Below are 26,435 nucleotides of genomic sequence, written 5' to 3' on the forward strand. Positions count from 1 at the left end.
ATCATTCCCTTGGTCTCTGTAACTGTGTCAAGCAATTTCTCAAACGGGGTGAGGTCTCTTTGTACTTTCTCACGCCATTCCTTCCTCATGAGGGTCCCCTTAAACTGTATAAAAAGAAAAACAGGTAATGGGTGTATTCCCAGCGCCTCTTCCAGTTCCACAATCGTGAGGAAGGCACCACCCATCCATAATTGACCACCCTCTCGAGGCCCGCATACACCCAGGGTTGGAATCGTGCATGGTTATGGATTTCCTCACGCACTCCCGGAGCCCATATGTGGCTTAAAAACGAAGGCCACGTGGTAACACCCTTCATGTCCGCCCCCTCCCTCCAGATTTCCCATATCGTGCCTAGTATGGGGTGGTTTCTGAGTCTTCGAAGTAATTTATTCCTAGGGACCCACAGCCATTCCGAGATAGTGGCAAGAGCTAGATTGTGATTATCAAGGTGTATTTATTGGAACTCTTTCCTTACTCTCAAGTGGGGAATCAGTACCCTCAATTGTACTGCGCGGTAATATAATCTCTGATCAGGGAGACCCACCCCTCCCTTTTCCTTGGGTAAGACGAGGACCTCATATGCTATCCTTGCCTTTTTCCCTTGCCATAAGAATCTTAGAATGGCTCTTTTTATTTCTCTGAAGAATGCCTCCGGGTTTCAGTAGAAGAATTTGGAATGGATATAGGAACACCATTTTAACTGCGTTGAGTCTCCCCATCCAAGGTATCATAAGCTTCTGCCATTTTGCCAAATCAGCATGGAAGCAAGCTAGGAGGTGGGGACGTGTGCATCATAAATATTTTCTAAGTCTTGTGTCAAATTGATCCCCAAATAACAGAGGATGGTGCCTCCCATCACAAGGCCAAGTGAAGAGAGTCTTGTGGCATTCTCAGGGGTAACTTCTTGTAGGGGGAACAGTATGGATTTAGACCTATTAATTTTGAAGCCAGAGAGACCCCCATATCTTTCTATCAGGTGTATGGCTCTAGGCATGGATGCTAAGGGGGTTTTAAAATGCAGCAGGATGTCGTCGGTGTATAGGGCTACCTTGTATTCCCTCCCATCTACCTGAAGACCCTCGACTGGGGGGTCCTCTCTGAGTGTCTGAGCAAGAGGCTCTAGGGAGAGAGCAAACAGTATCGTTGAAAGAGGGCAGCCTTGCCTGGTGCCTCTCTCTAGGTCAAACCATCTGGAATACTCTGAATTGACATAACTGATGCCTTGGGAGGCGTGTAGACAGCCTTAACCTTTTTTTTGCCGATAGGGCCCAGCCCAACCTTGTTGAGTACTGCCTCTAAGAAGCCCCACTCCACCCTGTCAAACGCCTTTTCAGCATCAATTCTCTTTCACTCATGAATTAAGTGGAGTGTCTTGGGCATCGTGTCCGTGCCCTGTCCCTAGGATAAATCCGACCTGGTTGGAGTGTATTAATAGGGGCATTTGGGCCTCAAGTCTGTCTGCCAGTACTCGGGTATACATTTTTGCATCGATATTGAGCAATGAGATGGGACGATATGATCTGCATTGCCTGGGGTCCTTGCCTTCTTTGGGGATCACAGAAATCAGTGCCTGTGAGAAGGATTCAGGAGCCACCCCTGTCTGCAAGATGTCATTGAATAAATCAACCATAAAGGGGAGAAGATAAAGGTCTTATAAAATCCTGCCGTATACCCGTCATTGCCTGGTGCTTTCCATAGTGAGTCTCTTGATCGCTCTTTCAACCTCTTCCGCTGTAATCCGAAACTCCAACTCTTCCACTGTATCTCAAGAGAGTCTCGGCACGTTCACCCTCTGCATGTATTGGTCTATGTCCGTTTCCCCCTTTACCATATCAGATCTATATAGATTTTCATACATTTTCGCAAATGCCTCTGAGATCTCCTTTGCTTCCGTTGTCTGGGCATCACCCCCCCCTTGAATAGCGGTAACCCACCTCTCTGCTCGTTGTCCTTGCAGTCTAGCAGCCAGCAGTGCATCTGCTTTATCGGCCTTCTCATAATGCTTTTGTCTGAGAAACTGGAGTTTGCGTACGACTAGCCCCTCGTCCAAGCGTCGGAGCTCCTCCCTTTTCTGTACCGCTTCTGCAACTTTCTCCTCCCTCCCCTCGGTGGATTTCTGTGCTGCAATATCTAGCTGTTTAATTTCCCTCCTCAACCTATTCTCTATCAGAGGCCTTTCTCTCTTTTTCTCGGCCCCTTCCTTAATCAGGATACCCCTCCACATTGCCTTCCCCGCCTCCCACACCACTCTCTTGGATACCTCTCCTGTGCCATTAATTTTAAAGTATTCCTTAATCTCGCCTGTCAGTTCAGCGCAGAAGACAAGGTCCCTCCATAAGGTTTCATTGCACTGCCACTTCACTCACTTATGTGTCAATGTGATCAGATTCATATCAACAGTGACCATGTCATGATCCGACCACGGAATTGGGACAATCTCTGTGGCAGACGCAACATCACTCAGGACCTGCAAAAGATATAATCTATTCTAGTAAATGTAGAGTGAGGTGCTGAATAAAATGTATAACCCGTTTCGGTGGGATGAAGGTTTCGCCAAATGTAACGCAACCCGCACATCTCCACCATTTTGATCACCTCTGTGGGCCACCGTCTACCGGTTCACTTGCCTCTGGGTTGCCAGCCTGCCTATCCCACATGGGATCTGCCCCTTCCTTACAAGTATACCCACTCCCGCCTTCCGCAAGGGACCGGAGCACCAGAATTCAGTTCCCACCCTGGAGTACAAGACCCTACGTTCTTCCCTGCGTATACACTTGGTCTCTTGAAGGAACAGGACATCTAGTTTTGCTCTTTTAAATTCCCTACACACCAATGATTGTTTTGTGGGCGAATTCAGTCCTTTTACATTGAGCGTGCCCGCACTGAGCAGTCTGGGTCTAGTGGCTGGAGACTCTACCGCCATATCCCTTTCTCTGTCTCTTCTGCTCTTGTGTCACACACATACAACCTCTTCTCAGTACATTCACTGCCTCATTAAACATATTTATGTAGAAACTTGTGTCTGTCCAACCCCTTCCCTCAACCCCTCCCCCTCCCATCCACCCCTAGCAGCATCCGACCTAGCTGGGTTATCATCACCTAGCCAGTTCCGGACCACCAGTGCGGACCGTGCACCCCACAATCCCATCTCAAGTCACCATTGAGTCCCCCTACGCACCCTTGCCCCAAACTCGCAAGGCTAATTAAACCATTACATTGTTTCAAAGCGACCCAGCCCTGATCGTATACATCTCACTGCTGGTATCTAAATCAGGTATGTTAGCAACTCCCCCGTTCACCTTTGGGGTGCCCCCTTCCGAGTACCACAATGTTTTACGAAGATCAGCCACTGGCACATGTTCAAATGGCAGTACAATGTTTGGCCTGTTGCATCTTCTCAGGGCAACCCTTCCTGTCACTCTGGTCACTTCCAGCACTTAATTGGTTCAAGTCAGCAAGGTAGCCTGTAAAGGCCAATGGCACCAGTGTCAATCGCATTGCGGGTCGCCACTCAGTCGTCGCTCCTTGTCTTGAGGAGCGTCCTTTCTCCGGCTTTGTATAATTCCCATATCCCTCAGAGCTCTGCACCTGGTGAGGCGTTCATCCTCCTGTATTTTCTGGAACCTGGGATCTTCTTTCGTCTCAGACCTTGAATACGCCATTGCCTGTCATTCTCATGTCCTTATCCTTAGTTTTGTTCTTTGTCCTGGTTGCCCAGCAAGTCTGATGTGCAGGTCTTTATATCCCTGGCTGTTTTCAGTCGAACCGTATTTCACTCCCATTCAAACGTGAGAGAGAAGGGGAAGACTCAGCAGTATTGGATTCCTTTTTCTTTCAGCCATTTCGTTAGAGGTATACACATTCTCTGCATGGCAAGTGTGAGTGAGGATAGATCTTGGAAAATCATCCCTCTTGTTGTGTCGAGAAGGATTTGTTGGGTGCGCTTGGCCTTTTCGAGATTTCTGGCCTCGTCGGCGTAGTTGTGGAACCATGCAAGGACTGCTGTCGGTCCACCCGCAGCTCCCCCAGCCCTGTGTATCTGATCTATTTTCAGTTCATCGACTGCGTCATCTTCGAACAGGAGTTTCATAATCTAGTGTAGAATCTTTTTCAAGTCCTGCTCGGTTTCCCCTTCCTTGTGCGGGATCCCGAAGATCCGCAGGTTGTTCCGCTGTTCACGGTTCTCTAAATCGTCCATCTTCAGACAGAACCCCTCCTCCCTTGTTTCTATTTCTGCGATCCTTTGATCCATTTGGGACTCCAAGGTATTGAGGTAGGTTTGATTGTGTTCTACTCCTTCTAGCCTCTCCTCAATCTTGTCAATTCTGAGCATTATCTTGTCTACTTTCCCACCAATGTCCACCCTCATGCTCTTCATTTCAGTGAGTAAGGCTGCTACATCAGCCTTGGTCGCAGCTGCTTCCGCCTTTGATGCCGCCATTGCAGATCCCGGACAGGGGTTTACTTCGGAATGATGCGGGGTATAACAGTATTGTGCCAGCTTCTTTTGAGTGTTCATGTGTTCTTCACATATGATTTGATGGGTGGCCAATTTAGCGACAGGTCGAATTGTTTAGAGGCAGTTGGTTTGATGGGAGATACCCCTCTGGAATGTGGTGGTAGTGAGTTCAGTTCCTCGAGGGCCAGTGTGGAATCACATTAGTGGGCGGAGCAGTTACCCTCTTGGAGCAGGTTCTGTTGGCAACACGTGTAGTTCAATGTGTGTCACCTTCTGTTGTTGAGGAGCAGCAGGTGTACCTGGAGGAGGGTACACGCCCCGGTGTTGTGGGCCCAACCCTCTGGTTGCCGCTCGTGGATCTCCTCCCTATGCACCTGATAGAACTCCTGGGGCTTTTCCCTCACTTGGCAGTTCTTAGAGGTATCCAGGTGTCATATTGGTGTCGTGTCTTTGCGGTTGCAGACCCCCTATGAAAGGGATAGCACGTTCAACCCCTTGGGGAAGTCGTGGCCATCATGTTCTCCTGCGACTCGGGCTGCCTCACCAATGTAGCCTCTGTATCTGCATAAAGTAGCTCTTTGTCCTTGACCTTCAGAATATGGAGGCAGTCCTTTCTTGTAGCCCGGTCTGCTGTGGTGAGGTTGTGTGATATAGAGCTGTCTCTGTCACGGTGGTACCCCCACTGTACACACTTTACACTGGGTTGTATACTTTGGTATCACTTCAGATACAAATGTAGCCTTGAGTCAGGGGGCTTCAGAATGATTCCTGGAGTGTGCCCCAACTTGAACTGGTCATCCGTGGCCATCTCGTCTCTTATCAACTAACCACAGGGTTTGCAGTAGTGTCCGTGGGACGCAGGCTGTTTTAAGCTCCTAGACTCATTGCACAGGTGTGAGTTCTTCTGGGGGAGCACGGCCTGTTCCTCAATTTCATTCAGCAGGGGTCGATGAATCTCCTGGGTGGATCCTTTTGCTTATGGCAGGTGTGTTTGGGGTTGCGGGAGGGGGACTGCGCAGATCGTGCCCTGAGTCCAGTTTGTGGTACAGGGGGCTCGAAGTGTCTTATTGTGCCTCTTCCCAGCTGTAGGGTGTATGAGCTGTGGAGGTTACAGATCAGTGTGCAGTCAGGTAAGTCATTAATGGGATCCTGCTCTGGTGTTTGTGACCTGAAATTCTTATAATCCAGTCGCCCTCTCTCCTCCGTGCCTCTCCTAACGTTAGTATGAGGTTGGGACCAAAGTCTGTGGGGGGACAGCCAGCCTGCGCTGCGGTGATTGCAGTGGATATGGGCCAAAGGACAGGCTTCTCTATATGCAGAGTATCATGCATCATAGATGGGTCCTGAGATGCGAACAGGGTCACACCACGTGCGTCTGCTCCACCAGGTGATGTATCTGATCCTGGCTGTCACTGTGGGCAGAAGATCGGCAGAACGGTCGGCAGCAAGTTGGGCCAGCGCGTTAGGCCCCGTTCTCAGGGTCTGCACCCTAATTCGGAGAGGGGCCCACATGCAGCACAAGCCAGTGTCTGTCCCGCAGCGGGACGTCGGTTGCGCTTTAGTAGCTGGGACAGCGTGAAGAAAGTGAACGGGCCCTCGCTAGGGTCCACGTGGGTTGGTGAAATTCACTGGCTCACCTTTGATGCTCATCTGGAGTGCTGTAGTTAGACCGGGTCCGCTCGCCTTTCATCCCTCTTTTCGTGGACCCACAGTAATGTGATGCTCTGCCTCGAGGCCGTCACGTCTTCTATGGCGTTCAATTCATCTAGCGACCTCCATAAATGGCTCAGAGTACTTTCGCGGCCGTCTGTTTCACGATTCCAGGCGTAGGTTTCCTCCGCGCTCTCAGGTGCAATTTCACTTTCGGCATTGGCTCTCGGACCAGGCAGCAGCTGGGAGGCGCCACTTACACAACGAGTTTCCGATCCTTGGGAGGGGAGTCAGTTCCCACAGCAGTCTCATCAAGTTTTCCCAGATTGGGGGGTCCGCAAGTGGGGCTCAAGCCACTTATGGGAACAAGGGATGTGGAGCTCACACCGAGGTTGGTCTCATATGTGCGCCCCCTGGTGGCAAGTCTAAAAAGAGCATTTTTAAATCTTGGTGGCTGGTGCATCAGGGGTTCCGTGGAATTGGAGCAGAATATCTCCAAAGTAAATTTCACCCATTCTTACCAGGTCATCTTCTTCATTCACAAAACAGTTGCACTATTTCTGGACCAAAGGTCCCGGGTGGGGGGCTGGAGCGCCCTTCCCTTGACCCTTCTTGCCATCCAAGATCATCTTTCCTTTCATCGCTCTTTAAAAACCTTTCTGTTTTCGTTTTTTGCTCCTTCTTTCGCATACTTGTTGGTTGTTCTGTGGGTTTAGCACCAAGATGCCTCCGGTGTATGTGGGCTCAATAAATACCAAAAATCAGATCCATCAAACAAAATCAAATCATATACATGACGACAACGACTACTACTATCACATTCTGGATGGACATATGTGTGCCAATGCTAGTCTATCAGTAGACTGGCCATGCTGTCAGTGGGGCTACTGAAGAATCAGGCAAACAGCTGCCACTTCCACGCTGGAAGGAGTGCCTGAGGAATGGGTTTGGCCCATGTGCCACCAAGGACTGTCATAATTATTCTTACCAGCTGAATCTAGGGATGGAAAATATAGCACAATCAATGAATATTTACTATAATATCACCAGCTGATATCAAAGCACCACTATAGTTAGCCTGGCTCGCTAAACGTATCTGACAGATAATATGAAACATTGTTTGAATGAAATCTGGAATTAGGAGTCACTTGTACGTACAGTGTATGGTGATTCTGATGGTAGGTTTACCTCTTTGTCCGCCATAGTGAGGTTTATTTACAAAAGCAAACCTTGAATAGAGAGACCTTCCTGTCCTTCCCTCCTTCTCCCTTTGGACTTCTGGCCTTAACCTATCAGATCATATGGAGAGGTGCTAAACCCACCCCTTTCTTCCACACAGGACCTCCATGTTGCCTCAATGGTGGCCCGCTTTGGCAAGTGTCCCAATTGGTGTTAGGGAGCCGCATTGCAGTGAAATCCCAAGTACATTTTGCAGGTGTGTTGGATTTTACAAAGGGCCACTCTGCTGCACTGTTGTACAAGTCTCTTTTGTGCAGCTCCATGTTTGCAGGTGGTGTGTGGTGTACGCTGTTATCCTTTGGCAGCGCACTGCCTTCCTTGCATTTGCACAGACCTGTTTCCCTGCTTGGCTTCTCTCTCTCTTTCTGCTGAACGGAGAACACTGCTGATCAAAATGATTGGTCTGGAGGCTCTGATGGGTTACACTCTTGCTCTTGCAGTTGGTCTGCCCCGGCCTCTGATGTCTGTGGTTGCCGGGAATGTAAAGACAAGGACTTGCAATAATGTGCAGAGGTATGGGGTGACACAACGTGGTATCTTTCATATCCATACAGGCACTTCAAGAGGGGACAGGAAGTGTGGTTCTCTCAACTGCCACCATCCCCCTCTGGGGTAAGACTGGCACTGACTTCCACCCTGGAGGCTTTCCACCACTGGCTGAGATGGGTTCCATCCCCTCGTGACAAAGTCAGATTGCTGACCTTGTCACACAGTTCAGATATAAAACTAATGAAAAGCTACCAAATGCCTGAGGGATTCCTTCCCAAAATGTTGAGGAACCACAACCACTACAGCCACTTCCATCAAGCCAGACAAGAACATTAAGCCTATATCCAGGGGGATGGAACTCACCAGAGGGTTCCCGGTTCCCCAAAGACTGCAACTGGACTGCATCAATAGCCACTCGGCAATACCTTCAATATCGACAATCCACTCTGTTTCTAATAAGGGCATATTGATAGAGAGCACAGAAAGGTGGTTCTCCCACATCTTTAAATATATGCTTTGCCTAGTTGTGGCACAGTGACTACTTAGAGCACACAATCATACAGCCACAGCAATTTGATATCACACTAGTGTTAGCTCTGTGAGCAGGGCCCAGTTGTGACAGGACTGATGTTTATTGGGGTCTGGTCTGACTGTCTCCACAATTGCCATGTGGAACAATGGCCATAATACTGCCCATTTGTTCCACAAAGGACAACCAAAACCTTCCTTTAAGTGCACAAGGAACTCCCCCAGGAGGCCTCCTGGAAACAAGTGCTTCAAATGAAGAACTGACATAACAAAGCCACTCTCACACCTCAGTGTTGGCCACTGGAAAGCAGGAGAAATAGGAATGGGGATGAGTTTGAATAGCCAGAGGAGAGAGGTGGGCTGAGAGAATATTTTCACCATATTTGATTCCGTGAAGGCTCCATACCTCTTCCTGCCTGTCCCCTGCACGTCCTGCAGTCAAGGCACGCTGGGTGTGATGTCTGTAGTCAAAGAGCACATGCTACAACAGTCTGAATTGGACTCTTTACAGTAGGCTTGCATTGGACCAATCCCCTGTGACATGTTTGCCTTCATAAGTAGATGGAATATTCTACTTTGATTCATCTCTGGGCTCTCAGAAGAACAAGAAGAATTCACTGGACCTCTGTTGGGGATACAGACTAACCCAAAGTCCTCTGCCAGGGAGGTGAAGACAAAAGACATCTACTAAAGAAGAGCGCTCCAGCCTCTAACCTTCCCCTGAGAACAGTGAGTATAAATGGCTGCAGGACCAAGACCTATCTGCTGGCTGCATTGAAAACAGGGCTCAATTCATTAGAGATGAAGGATCCCCTGTAGGTGCCAGACAAACTCCCTGAAGTGGGAGTGCGAAACAGGAGGACTCACATTGTTCTGAAACCCCTGGTTTGGAATTCACAGCAACCCAGAAGTCCAAAAGCAGGTGGTATCCTGTTTTGCCTCCTCCAAACATATTTGGGCTGTAGCGACTGCACTGGAGGCCTACTAGCTGCAACAAGACCTGCAGTGCTGCTTTTGGTACTGCACACAAACTTTGACCTGTTTGCTACATTTCCAGCCATCGATATGACAGCTCGACCCTTTGAAGCGGACCGATTCATCTCGACCCAATCGTGGCCTCACCATCGTGGGAGCAACTGACTCAAGCACTGATTCTACTGCTGGAAGCCATCCACTCACCGTTCTCAAACTCTGACTCCACCCAGAAAAACCATTGTCTCGCCGTTGACTTGACCACTCCGTCGAACCATTGGAATCCATTGTATTGCTGTTTCTAATGCCAACTCAACCTATTGGGAGCCCACAAATTCAAACTGCATTGACTCAAACATCTCAATACCAGCTTGATCAAGGCAAAAGTACCTAGAAGCCCTGCTTGATGCTGTCGAACAACAAATACAAGAATCAAGGAAGAGGCCCTAGCTGCATGGTCCACTTTCTGGGACCATGGTGAGTTTTAAGACCACCCTTCTAAACCTTGTGCTACAAAGATACATACTTGCACTATTGACATTGTTGCCAAGTCTGTTGCCTGAACACCACTGCGTATCAACCCAGAATGCCCTTTCACACAAAGTTGTGAATTCTCTCGGTTTCTTTTACAGGGGTAGGTTTGTAGTGGTTTTGGTTAGTTTGTAATTATCCTATATTTTTAAAGAACCTTGATTGGAGGTTCTTTTATTTTTAAACCATTGTACTAACACTGTTTGGGTTGCTACTGTTATCAGCTTATATTTTTCCCAAAGAAAAAGCCTGCCCCATCACTTCCAAAGGAGGCGAAAGAGGCAGAGCTTTCAGTCTTTCGGGCTGTGCCTGTTTCACCTTTATGATTGGGATTACTGATGGCTTTGTAGTAGTGTGCGGCTGAGTTTGCAGCTAAGCCACTACTCCTCCCTCTTCTCCTTTAGAGCAGTAGTCATCGTGTCACACTCCTACTAAGACTTTTTCAAACCATCTGCAAGAAAAAACACAATCAAATGGAATACAAAAGGGTGTTGAGGTTCCAGGACTTTCTGGATTTCATAGTGTATCCAATGGAAACTTAATTCAATATCTCCATCATAGTCATCATATAACAGCCCAAAGGCTATGTTAGATTGGTGGACAAACCACCAGCAAGCCATCAGAGGACCGAATCATAAACTTGTCCAACCTAAAATTGTCCTGAGTGATGCTAGAACCCACTGACACAATTGAGAGATTGGCTCCCCACTGTTGGCATGGGGAAAGATACACTTATGCCTAGTCTGCTGCAATAAGGATCACATCACCGCAATCACATCTGAGCTCTGAACCATCTTTCCAAATACGATCCAATGCACCACTGTTTAAGGCCTACAGTGGAAGGCATCATTACAAGTTTGGTGGTTTTTTCGGCTGTAAATCCACTTAAATACCACCAAACGACTTTACAGTTACTACCACTTGGTCTGGCAGAATTACCACTGGATTACAAGTGGTGGCATGGCAGTGTTAATCCCGATTTATGGAGTCCAATAGACTCAACAGGAATTTCGGCAGAATTACCCCCAGTGGTAATTCCACGGCCTATAATTCTGTCGAAATGGCCGTTTTGTGGCAGAATGGTAATGGTAATGGCAATGTTTATTTGTAAAGCGCCTATACACAAGGCAAGTGTTTCAAGGTGCTAAAGGAGGAAGGGAACAAGGGAGAAAAACAACAGTCATTCAGAGCCCTTGAGTTTCTGAACGATAACCAGTCTGCCAGGCAGAGTAAGTGCATATAGTACAATTAACAGTGTAGATAACAACAAATAGGTCTGACGACGATTCTGATGTTTTTCCAAGAGAATAGAGAAGAGAGCATTTTGCTGAAGGGTTTTCCTCCACCCCACCACCAAACCCATAGTGGTGCAGTAATGAGGTGGTACTGTGGCGGTAACTCCATTACTACAGCAGTACTGCCGATTTCAGCCACACCGCCCATCTTGTAATGAAGTCTTAAATGATTCCCTGAAAGTTACAGCATGCATCACTGTTGAAAAGAAGCTTCCGCTCTTTTAGTGAAGCACTGAAGACCAAGTCCTGGGTCAATCATAAATAATCCCACTCCAAGCCCTTATCATACGCTAGATCATGCCCTGCCAATGTGCACTTCTTCTTTTGCACTGGTCTCGCATACGGCAGAGAAGTGCGGCCCCGCCTAGCTATAGTACGGAGTTTCCGCCTATATGAGCTTATATGAGCTATTCCTTGCCAACATGCATCTGCTTTTAGGATTACTTGCTGCCTTCCCACCGGCTAATTGCCTCTCTCAGCCAAAGGATTTTAAGAACAAGGCTATCTCAAGTCCAAGTGTGTACGCCCTCCGAGGAGACTGCATGTGTGCCTTCTGAAAACATTTTGATTTGATCTGGCACCCGGAAAAGGCAGTCTTCATCCTATGTGGGAGGATATCTTGTCTCGGGAGGATTGCTCCGTGTCGTCTTGCTCCGTGTCGTCTTGCTTCGAAGACGACACGGAGCAAGACAGGTTCCATATCCTGGTCCGCACTTAGAAACCTCTGGGTATTAAGTGTGTTATAAATAACCTATCATATGCACCCAGACTCTTTTCATAGGGGTGGCCTAGCTCGGTCATGGGCTGTCCTGGCCTCAGCGGGTGCAGTTGGATTCATTGACTGGGCGGGGGCATTTTTATAAGGGCGGCCGTGGCCCCCCTGGTTGGAACCCGCTTAGCCCAAGTCCTACAGTGCAGAACATTTCTGGGCCTCTTTCATTGGATCTTGTCATGCACACACACAGTAAAGCCTGGCCTGCGAGAAAGAGCAGCAAGTAATGTCACAGTGATAGAAATAAAGAAAGAGGTGAGGAAGCAGGAAATCTTACCCAAATCCGGAAAGCAAGCGGCAGAAGAGGAAGAAGCCGTAGCCCTGGACAAACGACGAGAGGAAGGCAAAGAATCCATTGACAGACATGCAGATCAGAAGCGACTGCCTCCTTCCCACCTTGTCCGCCAGGCCGCCCCAGAAGAAGGCGCCCACCATCATCCCGAGGTAGACTATGCTCCCTGGAAAGAATAGGCATAGAAAGGAGACAGAAGAGCAGACGTTACCTTCAACACAAGCAGCAGCGGGCGTACATGCATAACAAGCACTAGTATTCTGGATGCGAGCAGGCGTCTCCACACTGGCTCTGCACACAAGTCACTCGATGATGGGAAAAACAAAGGCACCACCTGGCAGGTGTAAAGGTGCATGTATGGGAGAAGCGGAAATTGTGCTGGAAAGAGATAGTGCAATTGCGAGTCAAAGCACAGAAAAGAATTGGAATCTTTCCTTTAGTGAACAAGGGTTTATTTTGGATTTGGTGCCAGCGTGGATCAAACAACCCAAAGCGGCACTGGAGCTCACAATGGCAGTGCTTTCAACTCCTGGACTTCAATGAGCAGCCCTGTTGGCCACGGATGGACCTTTACTAATTAATATGAAGTTATTATGGGCCAATAGACAGAGCAGGCTTTGAAGCTTTCATAATTAGCATTTTTAATTCGCATGTATATTTCCCAACAATGCTTTGAGAGGGCTGTTGCTGCCAGGCTGTCGGTGTCTGCTTTGGCATTACTAGACCTTCTCAGCAATACTTTTAAAGGGACCATAGCGGTGAACCAAGAAAGGACTGACAAAGAACTGTCAGATTGTAAACAAGGGCTCCTGGAAATGACCCTCTTCTGCCCAGGGGGGATCTGTGATTATCAAAATACAGGTGAACGGGTCAGTACAAATAGCATCCCCCCTTATCACTCATTTTCAATTCACAGAAGATTTAAGTACCACACCTGAATTGTTGTAATACTTCTTTTTATGATTTGCAGCATATATTTGCTTAATGATTTTGGTATAGTGCTGAACACAATTAGTTACCTATAAAGCAACATAGATTTGCACAATAAACAGAAGCAAGTTAAATTCCTTGCACATACATATATACAGTTAACATAGTACATATTCAACTGTCGATATATAGAGAAAAGGACAGGGGTCATGTCACATAGACAAATGCAACAAGTACACATAATTAATGACAATAAGATACAGTGGAAACATTGGTAACACTGTAATTTGAAAGTAATCGTCTACACCACAGTGTTTCGGCCTTATGTGGAGGCTATATGAGCCATTTTCTTCTTGGGGCTTTCGTCAGAACAAGGAAGACTCTGTCAGCTTGGTGTTCAGAAAGTGCTGTGAAAAATGAATGAGCTACAGTAAGGGAAGTGCTGAGGGCATGAATGGTAAAACGTGATTGAACCACCCTATGTTCCCTGGGAGACAGGTGAACATGGTTTACCTGTGGAAGGTTAATGGAGCCACAGGCACAAACTCAAGAGTCCAGAGACCTGCAGTGTTTCATTGCTCGTGGTTAAAATGGACACCTATTGAGAAAGGAGGAATAGAAAGGGAGAGCTTAGTGTATCCCTACTCTATTAAAAGAAGCACCGTTTGTCGTGCAGCAAGGGAAAAGAAAAGGCTTACCTAATCATAGGTAGCTGCGAGATCACAGCTGCATCATGTTGTGCATTTGAAGTGGATCCAGAAATGTCCCCTGGAAGAAGGGGCACAAAGTAAATAGATGCACACTAGCGCTAGCGTTCAACGTCATATGTCCGGTGAACAAGAGAAGAACATACCTGTGAGGCGCTACTGACTGTACCAGGGGTGGGAGTGTAGAAGTGCTCACAAGGAATCCTGTAGTCAATCAGGATGCGCGGAGCGCTGTATCAGCGCTCGTGGCTACTGTGATCTGGCGATGCGGACGCCGTTGATATGGGCACCGAGTTATAAATAGCGGCAGCCATCTTTAAATGGTATTTCCAGCGCTCAGGCTAACATGTGGTCTATCTCCGCACTGTGTGCAGTACAGCAAACGTGAATTAATTACTCTTACTCCTGGCTAAAAATGTGTAATTGTGATGGAGAATAAAGCATGTGTGTACAGCTGTTGCCATGGTAACGGCACGGCATAAACAGAGGGTCGCGAAAATAAGTAAATAAAGGTGGCCCTTTGTGATGATATCTCAAGGATCATATAATTACTTTTGAGAGCACAGCATAGATGCAAATAAGGCATGTCTGATGCCTGTATAAAGTGGGAGGGCATCTCACTGGACACTGGTTCCAGAGTGTCCGCGCATCAGAGTAGATGGCGTTGATTGTGGCAGAGGCCCTAGCTAGGGTGACAGATGAACCTCTTGGTATAGTTGCTCGGACGTCACTTGTGTCAAAACAACAAACTGGTGATTTAACAAACATGCCTCATGGACATGGAACTGTTGGTGTGGCGAAAGGCAACACTTTGCTGTATTGCTACTAAAACACGTGTCGAGGACTGGGGTTAATGTTCATTAATATTGGCCCATGCTCCTCCATGTATGTGCGAGCTGTGGTGGCTAAAAGGTGTTCAACAGATGTCCTACTAGTGTGCCAAACCCTAGTAACAGGTCCCGCATGAGAGAAGTACAGTGCAGTAGGCAAACCTCTTCAACACAGTTTGGTCTAGACAGAGATTTCATAAAGAGGATTTCCATTACACAGATATATTTCATAAGAAGGATTTCCACTCTATAGATATGTTGAGGCCTGAGTGTACCGTGTCTAGTTTGTGGACCCATCTCTGTTCTAATTGGGTCAATGTCTTATTAAGGCCCCCCCTCTCATGGTTGTTACCAGTTTTTATAGGACAAACCATCTGAGGTCAGTGTCCTTTTGGTTTTTTAAGGTAAAGTGGTCTACCAGAGTTTTGTCGGGGATCCTATTTCTAATGCAGGACCGATGCTCTGAAATGCACATTTTAATAAGCACTGTAATAATAGGGGCTCACCAGTAGCGTAGCGGACCCTATCGCACCTCCGGCGGTGCAAGCAGGTCCATGTCCATGGTGGGCTCCGCCTCAGCCCTCACCTTAACTACAGTCAGGGTGAAGGCTTGGCTGCGGCCGACTGCGGCTGGCTGGTGTCGTGCGAAGGGGCTGCTTTGGCTCCCATTACACATGTCAGACTGGAACCAGGAAGCTCTCCCTGCTCAGAGGCCTGAAACTTTGAGTGCGGCAGACCGACGCTGCCGTGGGAAACAGGCAAGAACGTTTTCATTATGTAATCTGTGCATTTTGCATGCATGTATGTATGTATAAGCGTGTGCATGCAAATGGTGTGTATGTATGTGTGACGTGTGAATGAGAATGCAGTATTTGTGTATGTTTTGGATTGGTGTGGAGAATGATGTATGAATGTTCTGGATGCACATGTGAGTGAATGTCAGAGAAGGTGTATGGGTTAGTAACTAGTGGGTGAGTGGGTATGAATGTGATTGTATATGAATGTTCTGGGTGGGTGCGTGTGTGGAGAATGCAGTGTGAGTGAATGTGAGAGAAGGTGTATTCGTGAGCGACTGGTGGTTGAGTGGGTAGGAATGTGATTGTGGGTGTGTGTGAATGTACTAGGTGGCGGCCTGTCTGGAGAATTTAGTATGAATATTTAGGGTGTTAGTGAATGTAAGAGAAGGTGTATGGGTGAGTGACTGATGTGTGAATGGGCATGAATGTGATTATGAGTGCTTGCAAGGCACAGAGGGGCCCCGAGAGCACTGGAGCATTGTTGACATTTCCTTAAATTGACATGGCATATTTTACTGGCATTTTTGGGCAAAGTCCACTTGATGAGTTATTACGTGTCTAGGCTGGCATTTTGATGCAGTCGGTCTAGCCATTTCCTACTGGGCATCTATGATAAAGCAAGCATGATAAGTGTCATTATGTGGCTAGAATGGCATTTTAGTGCAATCATTCAATAAATTTCTTACTGCGGCATGACATTTTTCAATGGGCATCTATGACAAAGCAAGGATGGTATGTGGTATTATGGGTACGACGTCCTTTCATCGCAGGACGTTTTTTCATTGGGGTTTCTTAATGCAGATTTTTAAAAAAATCCCAATTTTTTTGGGGGGGTTATAAAAATATATATATATTGGGTGTGGGTGTTCAGGAATATATAAAAAATTGTTGTTGACTTGCATCTATTGGATTTTTTCATGAGTTACCCTACAAAACCGATTGTAATCTGCCTGTTTTTTTTTTACAGGAAGTGTGCTCTATAATGCTACATTTTAGCTTATTAAAAAAAATGTTCTCAGAGGGAGAACCCTAAATCCCCTTTCATTGGTTGAAGCTCTTTCACTTTGCTCGGTCGCCCTCCCATTGCTCGATCGTCCTCACATACTTGTGGGAAATATTTACGCCCGTCCAATTAAAAAATGAACCACCCTACATTTGTGTTCCATGGGCAAGGCACCACCCCTTATTTTTATTCTAGCTGAAAGATTTAAGCTTTGATTAAAACACATTGGGCCTCATTACGAGGTTGGAGGTAGTCATGGCGCTATTAGCGCCATGACTACCTCCAATATCGGTACCGTGTCTGGTCCCGTTCAATGGGGACTTACCGGTCTATTCCAACCTTTGCAGGACCGGTAAATCCCCATTGAAAAAGCCATTCCCCATTCCCATTTCAGCCCCCATAGGGCTCAATGGGAAGGGGGAAGGTGCTAATAACGGTACTGCTTGATCCAGTCACAAATTGGGACTTTCATGTTTGGGGCATGCCAACAGTACCAGGAATGCAGCCGTAATACAAACTACTCTCTCATCTCCCTGTAAGTGCTGATTATTGTGTGTCTTGGCCATCAACAATTGGTTGGAAACGCAGAGCCTTGGGGCAGCCCCCCTTCCTTGAAGATCTAGTGGAAATAAAGTTCTATACAATGCAGTGAGTTTGCACTTTAAATACCAATGCATAGCAGTAGCTCTGCTTTTAGGTCTCTGGGATGGACGATACTAATTCCTTCGGTTTTAGGTTTTGGCTCACAGGTGTCAGTTTAGTACAACTAATGGAGCAAACTAAGCATGCATAGTGTGGAAGTTGAGAAATGTGCACAAAGACCCATCCACCTTGGCCATGGGTCATTATGTATCATTATTCCCTCCTTTTGTATGCTTCTGCCATTATCGGAAATACAACAGGTCACCTCTTCTGCAAATGTAATGGAAACACGGTCCAATGTGCGCGGCTTGGTGGGACAGTAGTGGTGTTGCTTAACTTTTTTGTTTGAAGCGTGATCCTGTTTTGTGTTAACCACCTAAATGAAGAGGACGCGTGCAAGCAGAACATGTGTGTATTGCAGATGTTCACACATCCACGTCTGTGCACACCCACTATAACCGTGGGTTCACACTGCCACGGATTCTGAAATCCTTCACATACTGTTTGCAAATAAATGCTTCTAATACTGTCCAGAGAATCCGAACCCTGGTGTGAGCCTGTTGCATTTCCATGCAGGTACGTTTCTGGACAGACAACCGCTCGTTTATTGACATCGGCAAATGGGAGTCTGAAATCGGGCAGGCCACGAACAAGATGTGAAGCTTGCTTTCAACAGAAGGTGATACTCTGGTTGAAACCTTGAATGGAATGAAATGGGGGCAACAGATTGATTTGTTTTAAGATGTGCAGTCCCTGCTCCTCTCCTCCCCACCCTGCAAGGATAGTCAGGTTAGCGAGTGATAGCGTCGAGGCGCCGAGTGATGTCTGTTTATGTTACCACTCCACCTCTGCATTCATGAAGGTGCCCATTAGTATTAGTATTCATGGGAGGCCGGGAATCTGCGTGAAGTGTAATTGCAAACAAATTGATACACGCAGTGGCACTTGTACCGAACAACGCTCTCGAGTACATTTAATTCCAACACATTATATTATAATCTTGATAATCACGCTTTATTTGTTTAGCGCTTCATTCCAAGGTCCGCGTCTGATACAGACGTTTTCTTGCTTGGGTGGGAGTGCTCTGCTGTTTATCTACTCAGGAGCGGTACATGAGGCCTAGTGGGATTTCAGCGGCTCGCGCCGGCACGTGGCTGTGGCAGGCGAGTGTATGGCTGAGCGCGGGGCTATAAATATGGCTGGCCCTCCGGTTTCACTGATTCAATAAGCAAGTGTCGCATTGGAATTAACTCCTAGGCCTTCAGCCTCGAAGGTCATTAGGAAATGCATCGTTACCTCGTAAGAGCGCTCTAGCGGTGTTGCTGTTTATAATTGAAATAACCAGTCAAGAGGCGGGTGTAGTGTGTCGCAGTGCAGGGAGCTGCACTGGCCGGGAGCAGGAGGACCCGTGAGGTTCTGTGGCTGGCTCCTGGGGAGGGCACTGTGGGGGAAGGGGATTCACAGCCTTGACTGCCTCAATGTGATGTCCGGTGCTGCGGAATGAGGGCACCCCATGTAGCTCAAGGGGTCAGGCCCATAAGCTAGGGGAGCTGACCCCAGGGAAACTGAGGGGGAAGGAGGGAGAAAGGCGACGGAAAGGCACGCCACCCCTCTTCCCCCCTCTTCTCTCCTTCTGCTGCCTCTCAGGCAGAGTCGCCCTGACACAATGGGCTGGGGGAGGGGAGCCAGAAGTTGCTAATGGGTGGTGGGCGCCCGCACCAAAATCTCCAGTCTCTTACCCTCTTCAAAGGGGAAGATAATAACTAGACAATAAGAGCAGGGAGGCAGAAAGCCACACACCTATGTGAGAGGTGGCTGTCCTTGCCATCCAGCCAGTTGCTGCCCAGAGCCAGCAGACATATGCATGGCACCAGGCCATATCCCTGCTATATATGACATGATGTGATATGGCATTTATAACACGCCTATCTATATACAAGTGTTTCAAGGCACGACAAGGCAAGGGAGGGGAAACAGAGGGAGGACAAAAAACAAGGATCTTACTAGGCCTAGTGGCATTTAGATTGCACAAGTGCAAGGGAAAGGAGAGGGAAGGTGGGAGGATGGGGACATGTAGGACAAAGTAAAAACAGAAACAAGTAGTGCAGCCAACGGGTGGCAAGTGTGGGTGCACAGAAGTGCAGACAAGTGTCTAATAAGTGCAGGTTGCAGATACAGACCACAAGTGCAGGGGGTGTCAAGAGGCAGTGCGGGTTTGCAGCTGGACAGGCAGGGACCTGGGCCCGAGTTCAAAGGGTGGCCAGGTGACCAGTGTGTGGATCAGACAGGAGAACAGATCAGAAGGGGAGAGGAAGAGAGAAGGCAGAAGCAAAGAGGAAGGTCCTGAGCTGCTTTTGCAACTGGAGATGGTTCTGCTCAAGTTTCAGAGAGGCAGGGAGGCTGTTCCAGAGGGAAACCCCAGCCGAAGAAGGAGATCTACACCCAACTTGTTGCTTGGAGAAGCGGCTGACCCTCATCAAGGAGTTGGAGGTGGAGGAGCGGAGGGCCTGAGTAGGACGATATCTCACTAGAGAGTGTTGGAGATATTGTGGTCCCCGGCACCAACAATCCTTGTGGACGATGCAGAGGGTTTTGAACTTGATCCTTGTCGCCAATGCGAGCCAATTAATAGATTTCATTGCTGGAGAGATACGATCCCTGGGCTTGAGGCAAAGGACAAGTTTTGCAGTCCTGTTCTGGATAAGTTGTAGAGGATGGAGAGTAGAGTGAGGTAGATTTAGAAAGAGGCTGTTGAAGTAGTCCAGCCTAGAGAGGATCAGAGCTCTGAAGACAGTGAGCTTCTGAGGGAAAGTGAGAAAAGGAGGTGCAGCTGGTAGTTTGACTTCTTAGAGACTTCAGAGATGTGAGGAGAGAAGGAGAGTGTGGAGTCGAAGATGACCCTGAGGTTCTTAGCCTCAAAGGTAGGATCAGGAAGAGGGCTGAGAGTGGGCGGCCAGAGAGTGACAGGAAAGGAGGGAGCTGGTGATCCAATGAGACACTTGTGTACGAGCGCGATAGAAATAAAATATCAATCAATCAAAAAAACATCAATCAATGAGGAGGATCTCCGTCTTACTGGCATTAAGGAAGAGATCATTGGCGGCACACCACTCTTGGATTGTGGACAGACGATCCAGGATGAGAGAAGAGGCGGCTGAGGGGAGCCTGAAAGAGAGCTGAGTATCATCCGCATAGCACTGGAAGTTGGAGAAAAGAGCTACTATGCGGTGGGGTAGAGGTGCCAGGTATACATTGAACAGCCAAGGAGAAACATTAGACCCCTGGGGAACTCCACAGGTAGAGAGAGAGAGATAGAAGAGAGGAAGGACCAAGGTTGGACCCGGGAGGAGAGAAAGGAAGTCAACCAAGCTAGGGCTGATCAGTGATGCCCAGGTTATCTAGGAGCCGGTTGAGCAGGGTGGCCTGGTTTACAGTAGCAAAAGCAGAAGAGTGATTGAGGAGGATGAGGACAGAAGGATGGTTAGTGTCGAGGTTTGAGAGCAGGCCTTCACGGATGTTCCGGAGAGCAGTTTCAGTGCTTCTGGCCGCTCTGAAGCCAGACTGATGGTCATGGAGACAACCAACAGATTCAGTGTGAAGGTTAAGCTGGGAGATGGCCAGCTTTTTCAGGAGGTTTCTCAGAAAAGGAGTATTGGAGATCTGGCAATAGTTAGCTGGACATGAGGGATTGGCTGAGAGTTTCTTAAGAAGAGGATGCACCAGGGAGTGCTTCAGGGGGGAGGGTAAGGTTCCAGTGACGAATCAGTGTTTGGTGAATGAGTAGTTGCAGAAGTCAGCCAAGGCTGGCGTGAGGGTGTCAATGTGGCCCTTGATGGTTTTAGATGAACAGGGATGAACCTGTTTTGAAGAGACTTCCATAGATCAGACTTGTCTAGAGATATTGCCGGGGGTGAACAAAGGAAAGGAGAAGGGAGGAGGAGAGGCGGCCACAAGAAGGCCAGAAGTAGAGGAAGAAGGAGAGGAAGAGAGGGTGGACAGGATGTCCTGGGTTTTAGAGATGAAATGTTAGGCCAAGGCTGTACAGAGGGGATGGGAGGGAACAGGAGAGGTATAGACTGCAGCAGGATTGGCCAGCTCCTTGCAGATTTTAAAGAGCTCAGCCGAGTTGTTAGATGCTGCAGAGATGCAGGCTTGGATGTAGGCCCTCTTCTTAGTGTGGACAGAGAGTCGGTACTTCCTTTGGAGCAGTTGGAAGGCCAGTTTGTCAGAGGGTGCACATGATGCCCTCCATTTCCTCTCAGCCACCCTACACTTGCGTTTAAGGGTGATGAGGTCTGAGTCGTAGCAAGCGTTGCACTTGGCTTTGGGCTTCAAGCGGATCCTCATGACAGGGGGCAAGTACACTGAGAGTGTCAGAAATGGAAAAGTAGAGAAGGGACAGGGCTGTGTCAGGGTGTGAGTCAGCCCGAGGAGGGGGAGGGAGAAGTTGGCAGCGAAAGCCTCAACTGACACACGCTTCATGGGCCGGATGTCCAAGAAGGTAGGTGGCAATGTTGGGGTAGGCTTGGCATGGGGTGAGGAGAGGTAGAGATGATAGGAGAGGAGAAAGTGGTCTCTCCAGGATAGACGAGTGGTAAGAGGGTTAGAGAGGGGGAGGTTTGAGGAGATCAGAACATCCAAGGTGTGCCCTGCAGAGTGAGTCAGACCAGGGGGAAGAATAGAGAGAGAAAGAGAATCGCAGAGGTTGTAAAATAGTCCAGAAGAAGGACAGGAAGCATCCAGGTAGATCTTGAGGTCTGCAAGGAGGAGTTGAGTGATAGAGGCAAGGATGGAGGAGGAGAGGTCCGCCTACTCAGAGAGGAAGGAGGTTACCTGGCCAGGTGGCCGGTAGATAGTAGCCACATTAAGAGAGTGGCCAAGAGAGAGAGAGCCTGCAGGCCAGGCATTCGAATGAGGAGTAGTCCTGCATAGGAGTGATAGAAGCAGGGATCCACTCTGGGAAGATCAATAATACACCCCCACCGGGACAGGTGGTTCTGGGTGCAGAGAGGATCTTGTAGCCATCAGGGAGGAGAGTGTCAAAACTTGTGACAGATCTGGTCATGAACCATGTCTCTGTCTGACTGAGAACATCAAGGATGAGTTCTTCCAGGAGACGGCATATTTTTGGAGGAGTGTTTGACAGCTGAGTGAGAATTGAGCATGGCAATGTGGAGGAGGTTGCCACCCTCGAAAGACTTCTGTGGAGGGGTAGAGGTCTGAGCTACCTCCTGTGGAAGTGTAGAAGGAGCCTGAGGGTGGGCGGAGGAGGAAGGAGGAGAGGGCAAGGTAGCCAAGGAGGAGGATGAAGACGCCAGAGAGGTGGCGGAGGAGGGGGCAACAGGGCGGGCACAGAAGTAGTGGAGGAAGACAAAGGGTGGGCAGAGGGTAGAGGCAGGGGAGCCAGAGAAGGGAAAGAAGGGACAGAAGGAGAAAAAAGGAAGTTGGTGAGGCATGGGAAGTGTCTATCAAAAAAGAGGAGGTTGGCCTGAGGGCATTGGACCGAAACTATGCCCTTTAGGTAAACATTAATAATGGTCTTAGAGGAGTGGTAGGGGGCCAGGAGGGCCTCCCACTGTGTGCCACCATTAATGGACCAGGAGGAAGAAGGAAAGAGCACAGAGACCATGTGTGGAGTCCCTAGGTTTGGCGAAGGAACGACAAAGAGGATGTTGGTGAGGGTCTGTCTGGAGGAAGCACTGGTGTAGGTATCAGCGATAGGGAGGCCTGGGTTGGAGACCAGGATATCCCTTTTGAGCTTCTTCGTACCAGACTTAGTAAGAAGGACAGAATAGTCAATAGAGAAGCAGTTAGAGAAGATAGGAGGGACAGAGCGCACCATTGAGGATGCAGAAGGAAAGGTGAGAAGGGAAAGGGGAGAAGCAGGGGAGTGGGAGGTGGGGAAACAAAGGAGAGGGGAGGAGACACTAGGTATGGGCACAAGGAGGAGGGGTGCAAGCAGACGAGACAAGAGCAGGATAAAGGATATTAATTGCCAAATTAATTTCAATTCAAGATGGGCTTGACGAGGCAAAAAACAGACATTTATTCATGAGTAACAAAACCAATTAACAGAGCAGAAACGACCAAGCGAACCTGAAAGAAAGAAGAACACAACAGGGGTGGTCGCAGTAGAGTGTGGGGGAACAATCATGCAGAGCAAGGGCTATGTAGCAGAACAATGATCAAGGAGGAGAGTGAAAATCAACCAAAGTAGGCAATGCTAGTATACAGCAGTATAGAGCGGCAGTTTGTAAATCAGGGTTTTTCCAACTTCGGATTTTGCAAACGGTGCTCCCTTTTATTCCTTGCCATATTTGTCCACCAGTGGTAGCTGCCCTTATCCTTAGTCGAACAGACTATTGTAATTCACTCTATTCTGCCCAGCAAAAGGGTCTGATCCAGCATCTACAGCTGCTGCAAAATTTGACATCACGGGTGGTCACTGGCTCTCCTTTTGGAGCCCATTTCATCCCCACCCTACAACGTTTGCATTGGCTTCTGTGTCCAAGCCCATTGACTTCAAATCACTGTGTTTGGTTCACCGGGCCTTGCTGAGTCTGGGGGCTGGCTATCTGCAGGAAAAATGTGTTCTCTGCTGCCCGGCGCTTGACTTGCGCTCACAGGCAGATGGCCTTCTGTTGATCCCTATCTATAGGCATGCCAGGTTGGGGAGCTGAGCATTCTTGGCAGCGGCCTGACTTTGGAACGCCCTGCCACCCGCATTAAAACAGATGACAGATCATCTTCAATTGAGACGGTCCTTGAAAACGTTTCTATTTTAGATCAGAATGAGGTAGTCCATACTGTGGTTTCCTAGGGCCAAGATGCCTTTAGGCGGTAGTGCGCTCTATACATTTTTATAACATAACCTAACAAAGATAGCAGACTCAAGAACAGAGCAGTCAAAAAAATAGGGGCCTAGAAGAAGAAAGCAACATAGCACAAAGTAGTAACAACGGGTAAGGGGGGGGCTGGGATGGGGAAAGGGCAGATAGGAGGAGGTTAAGGGCCTGCAGGCGGAGCAGGGACATGCTACTCCTAGGTTTGAGAGCGTGTGCAACCAAAGATTATGTGGGAGCCCCGCAATCTAGGGATCCGCAGATTGAATGCGCCTGGGATGCAAGGGGAGCACGGGAGCCTCGCAATCAAGGGTTGTGAGAGGCCCGCGTGATCAAGGAGCACCAAAGCGTACACGATCAGAATGTGAGGGATCCACGCGGGTGGAATGGTGTGGGTGCGCTGGCTTACTGGGATACACGCGGCGTGGGTGCGCAATCAATGAAGGATTGCGAGGCAACTGTGTGGTCAGAGGACACATTGGCATCAGCGCAGTCAAGGATGGGAGGGGTGCAGGAGCAAACGCGATCAAGGATTGCGAGGGAACCATGCGGGGAGAGGGCGCACGGGCGCAAGCACCGCCAAGGATGGAGAGGCGCGGGAAGCATGCAATCAAGGCTTGTGAGGGAACCATGCGGGCGTAGGACACACAGTCACGAAGACAGCCAAGGATGGAAAGGGCAAGGTAGTGCAACGCAACAGGAGTGCGATGGAACCATGTGGGTTGGGAGCAAGGGTTGCACGCGAAGCAAGCGGTCAGGGGAAGGGGGGTGCACCAGGCCTAGGGGGCAAGGAGCAGTCCTGCAGAAATAACACTCCGTTTGGAGTGCATCAGTATTCTGCATTCGCAGAACACCATTTCTTTTTCCCAGATCCCACCCACCCTTGGAAAAGGTACATTTGGGGAAGCACAGGACAACGGACGTTGTCTGAAAGTCATGGAACAGAGATGGTGGAATGGGCCTGGATGGAAACTGCCATCAAGCATAGGAGTGCTGCACCAGCCTATTTACCGGTCTCAAATACATGGATCTGGGAGCTCATGCTGGGAGCACCCTGTGAGCAAGGAAGGGCAACTTCCAGTTCCTGGCCCAAGTGCCCCAAAGTACAGAACTAAGAAGACACTGCACACCTGTTTGTTTGGGAATAATCAAGAATACTCGGCTATGTTTGTTAGTATTAAGTATAATTAAAATAGCCACAGCCTTTTTATTGCCAACAAAAACGAGTTTCTGAGTGATGTTTTGTGTATTTACTGTTACAGGATAAGTACAAACAGATGTTAGGTCCCATAGGACTTGCGTTTCCACAGTTTATGTCTAGGTGGCAGGTGCATCAAAGCCTTTAGGACTGGACTGGACACCTCCTCATTTAGGGCTGCACCACTGCAGCAATAGTCTCCGCTCTGCCGCCAGGTCCGGGGCTGCCGCTGCCTAAATACAGAAAACAAATATCTGCCTCCCCATTCCTTGCCGCATTGATCCAGGGATAGATAGAAAGAGCTGGCTGGCTGGCTGCGGTGATTTCCGTATCCACAAATTAAAAGCTCTGAGAATGTACAAGAGTTTAAGGTTGCTCATTCTTTATACACGTTGCACATAACCACAATTGTCTGTCACACAAATCTTTTCATAATAGGCACCGTCAGTGTAGGGGGTGGGGCAGAGGGGGACATGATTGCTTCATTTATTGTCCCTCTGTCGAATGCCCGCGTTTCGGGCAGGATGCGTTCTTCCCATTTCGACTCTCTTCTCACGGTCTTTCCACCTCGGACCTTGCGTGAGGCTAGAACACCACATCCCTCCACCTCTTAACAATGGTCAAGACTCTTTGTAAAGCATTCAATTGGTAATCTTTGTGATTGCTGGGAGGTCTTACTGTTCAAGCTAGTTGCCTCTCAAAGGTTCCTTTGGAGAAGGGTTCTATTTTTCCTTCTCTGGAGTGTATGCACTCCAATTGGCACGAGTTGGTGGTGACACACCGCAGGACCAGCCTTACCTCTGGCAGCACCAAGGAAAAAACAATTGGTGCCCCCCCCTTGGGTCAAGGTGGGGGTTGGAGGGGCGCCTAGCAACGGCACTCTGTTTAAGTGATTAACTCCCTTCTCCCATGCTGGAGTGGGGAGTGAATCACTTCAATAGGGCGCTGATGCTAAAGCAGCATGGGGCAGCCTTCATAATGGTCTAGCACCCTATTGTAACGAAAAGCACCCTGCTCCCGTGCTGGAGCGTCTGGTGCCAGAATGAGAACAGGGCACATTTCCTTTCAATAGGGTGCCTTCATCCACCATGCCAACTTGGGGGAGCCTTTGAAAGACTCCCAAGAGCTGGTGTGGTGGGGGGCTAATGTCGTGACTCGGGCGACCGCCCAGGTCTCCCGGGTCTAAAGCCGGCTATGGACACATGTGGCCATTCAGGGATGCTATTTCAGACTGTCCCGCTTCTTCTCGACTGCATTTG

General features: G+C 48.5%; 1 protein-coding gene across 1 annotated transcript in view; it reads right to left on the bottom strand.

The window, feature by feature from the left end:
* SV2C (synaptic vesicle glycoprotein 2C) overlaps positions 1-26,435 on the bottom strand; it is an 865,364-nt gene that overhangs the window by 456,800 nt on the left and 382,129 nt on the right. The window contains exon 3 of the mRNA XM_069627452.1: positions 12,213-12,393. Coding sequence (XP_069483553.1) covers positions 12,213-12,393 — 181 coding nt within the window. The remainder of the gene's footprint in view (positions 1-12,212; positions 12,394-26,435) is intronic.

This window comes from Ambystoma mexicanum, chromosome 6p (genome assembly GCF_040938575.1).
Source record: "Ambystoma mexicanum isolate Mex_15411 chromosome 6p, UKY_AmexF1_1, whole genome shotgun sequence".
NCBI classification, from domain to species: Eukaryota; Metazoa; Chordata; class Amphibia; order Caudata; family Ambystomatidae; genus Ambystoma; species Ambystoma mexicanum.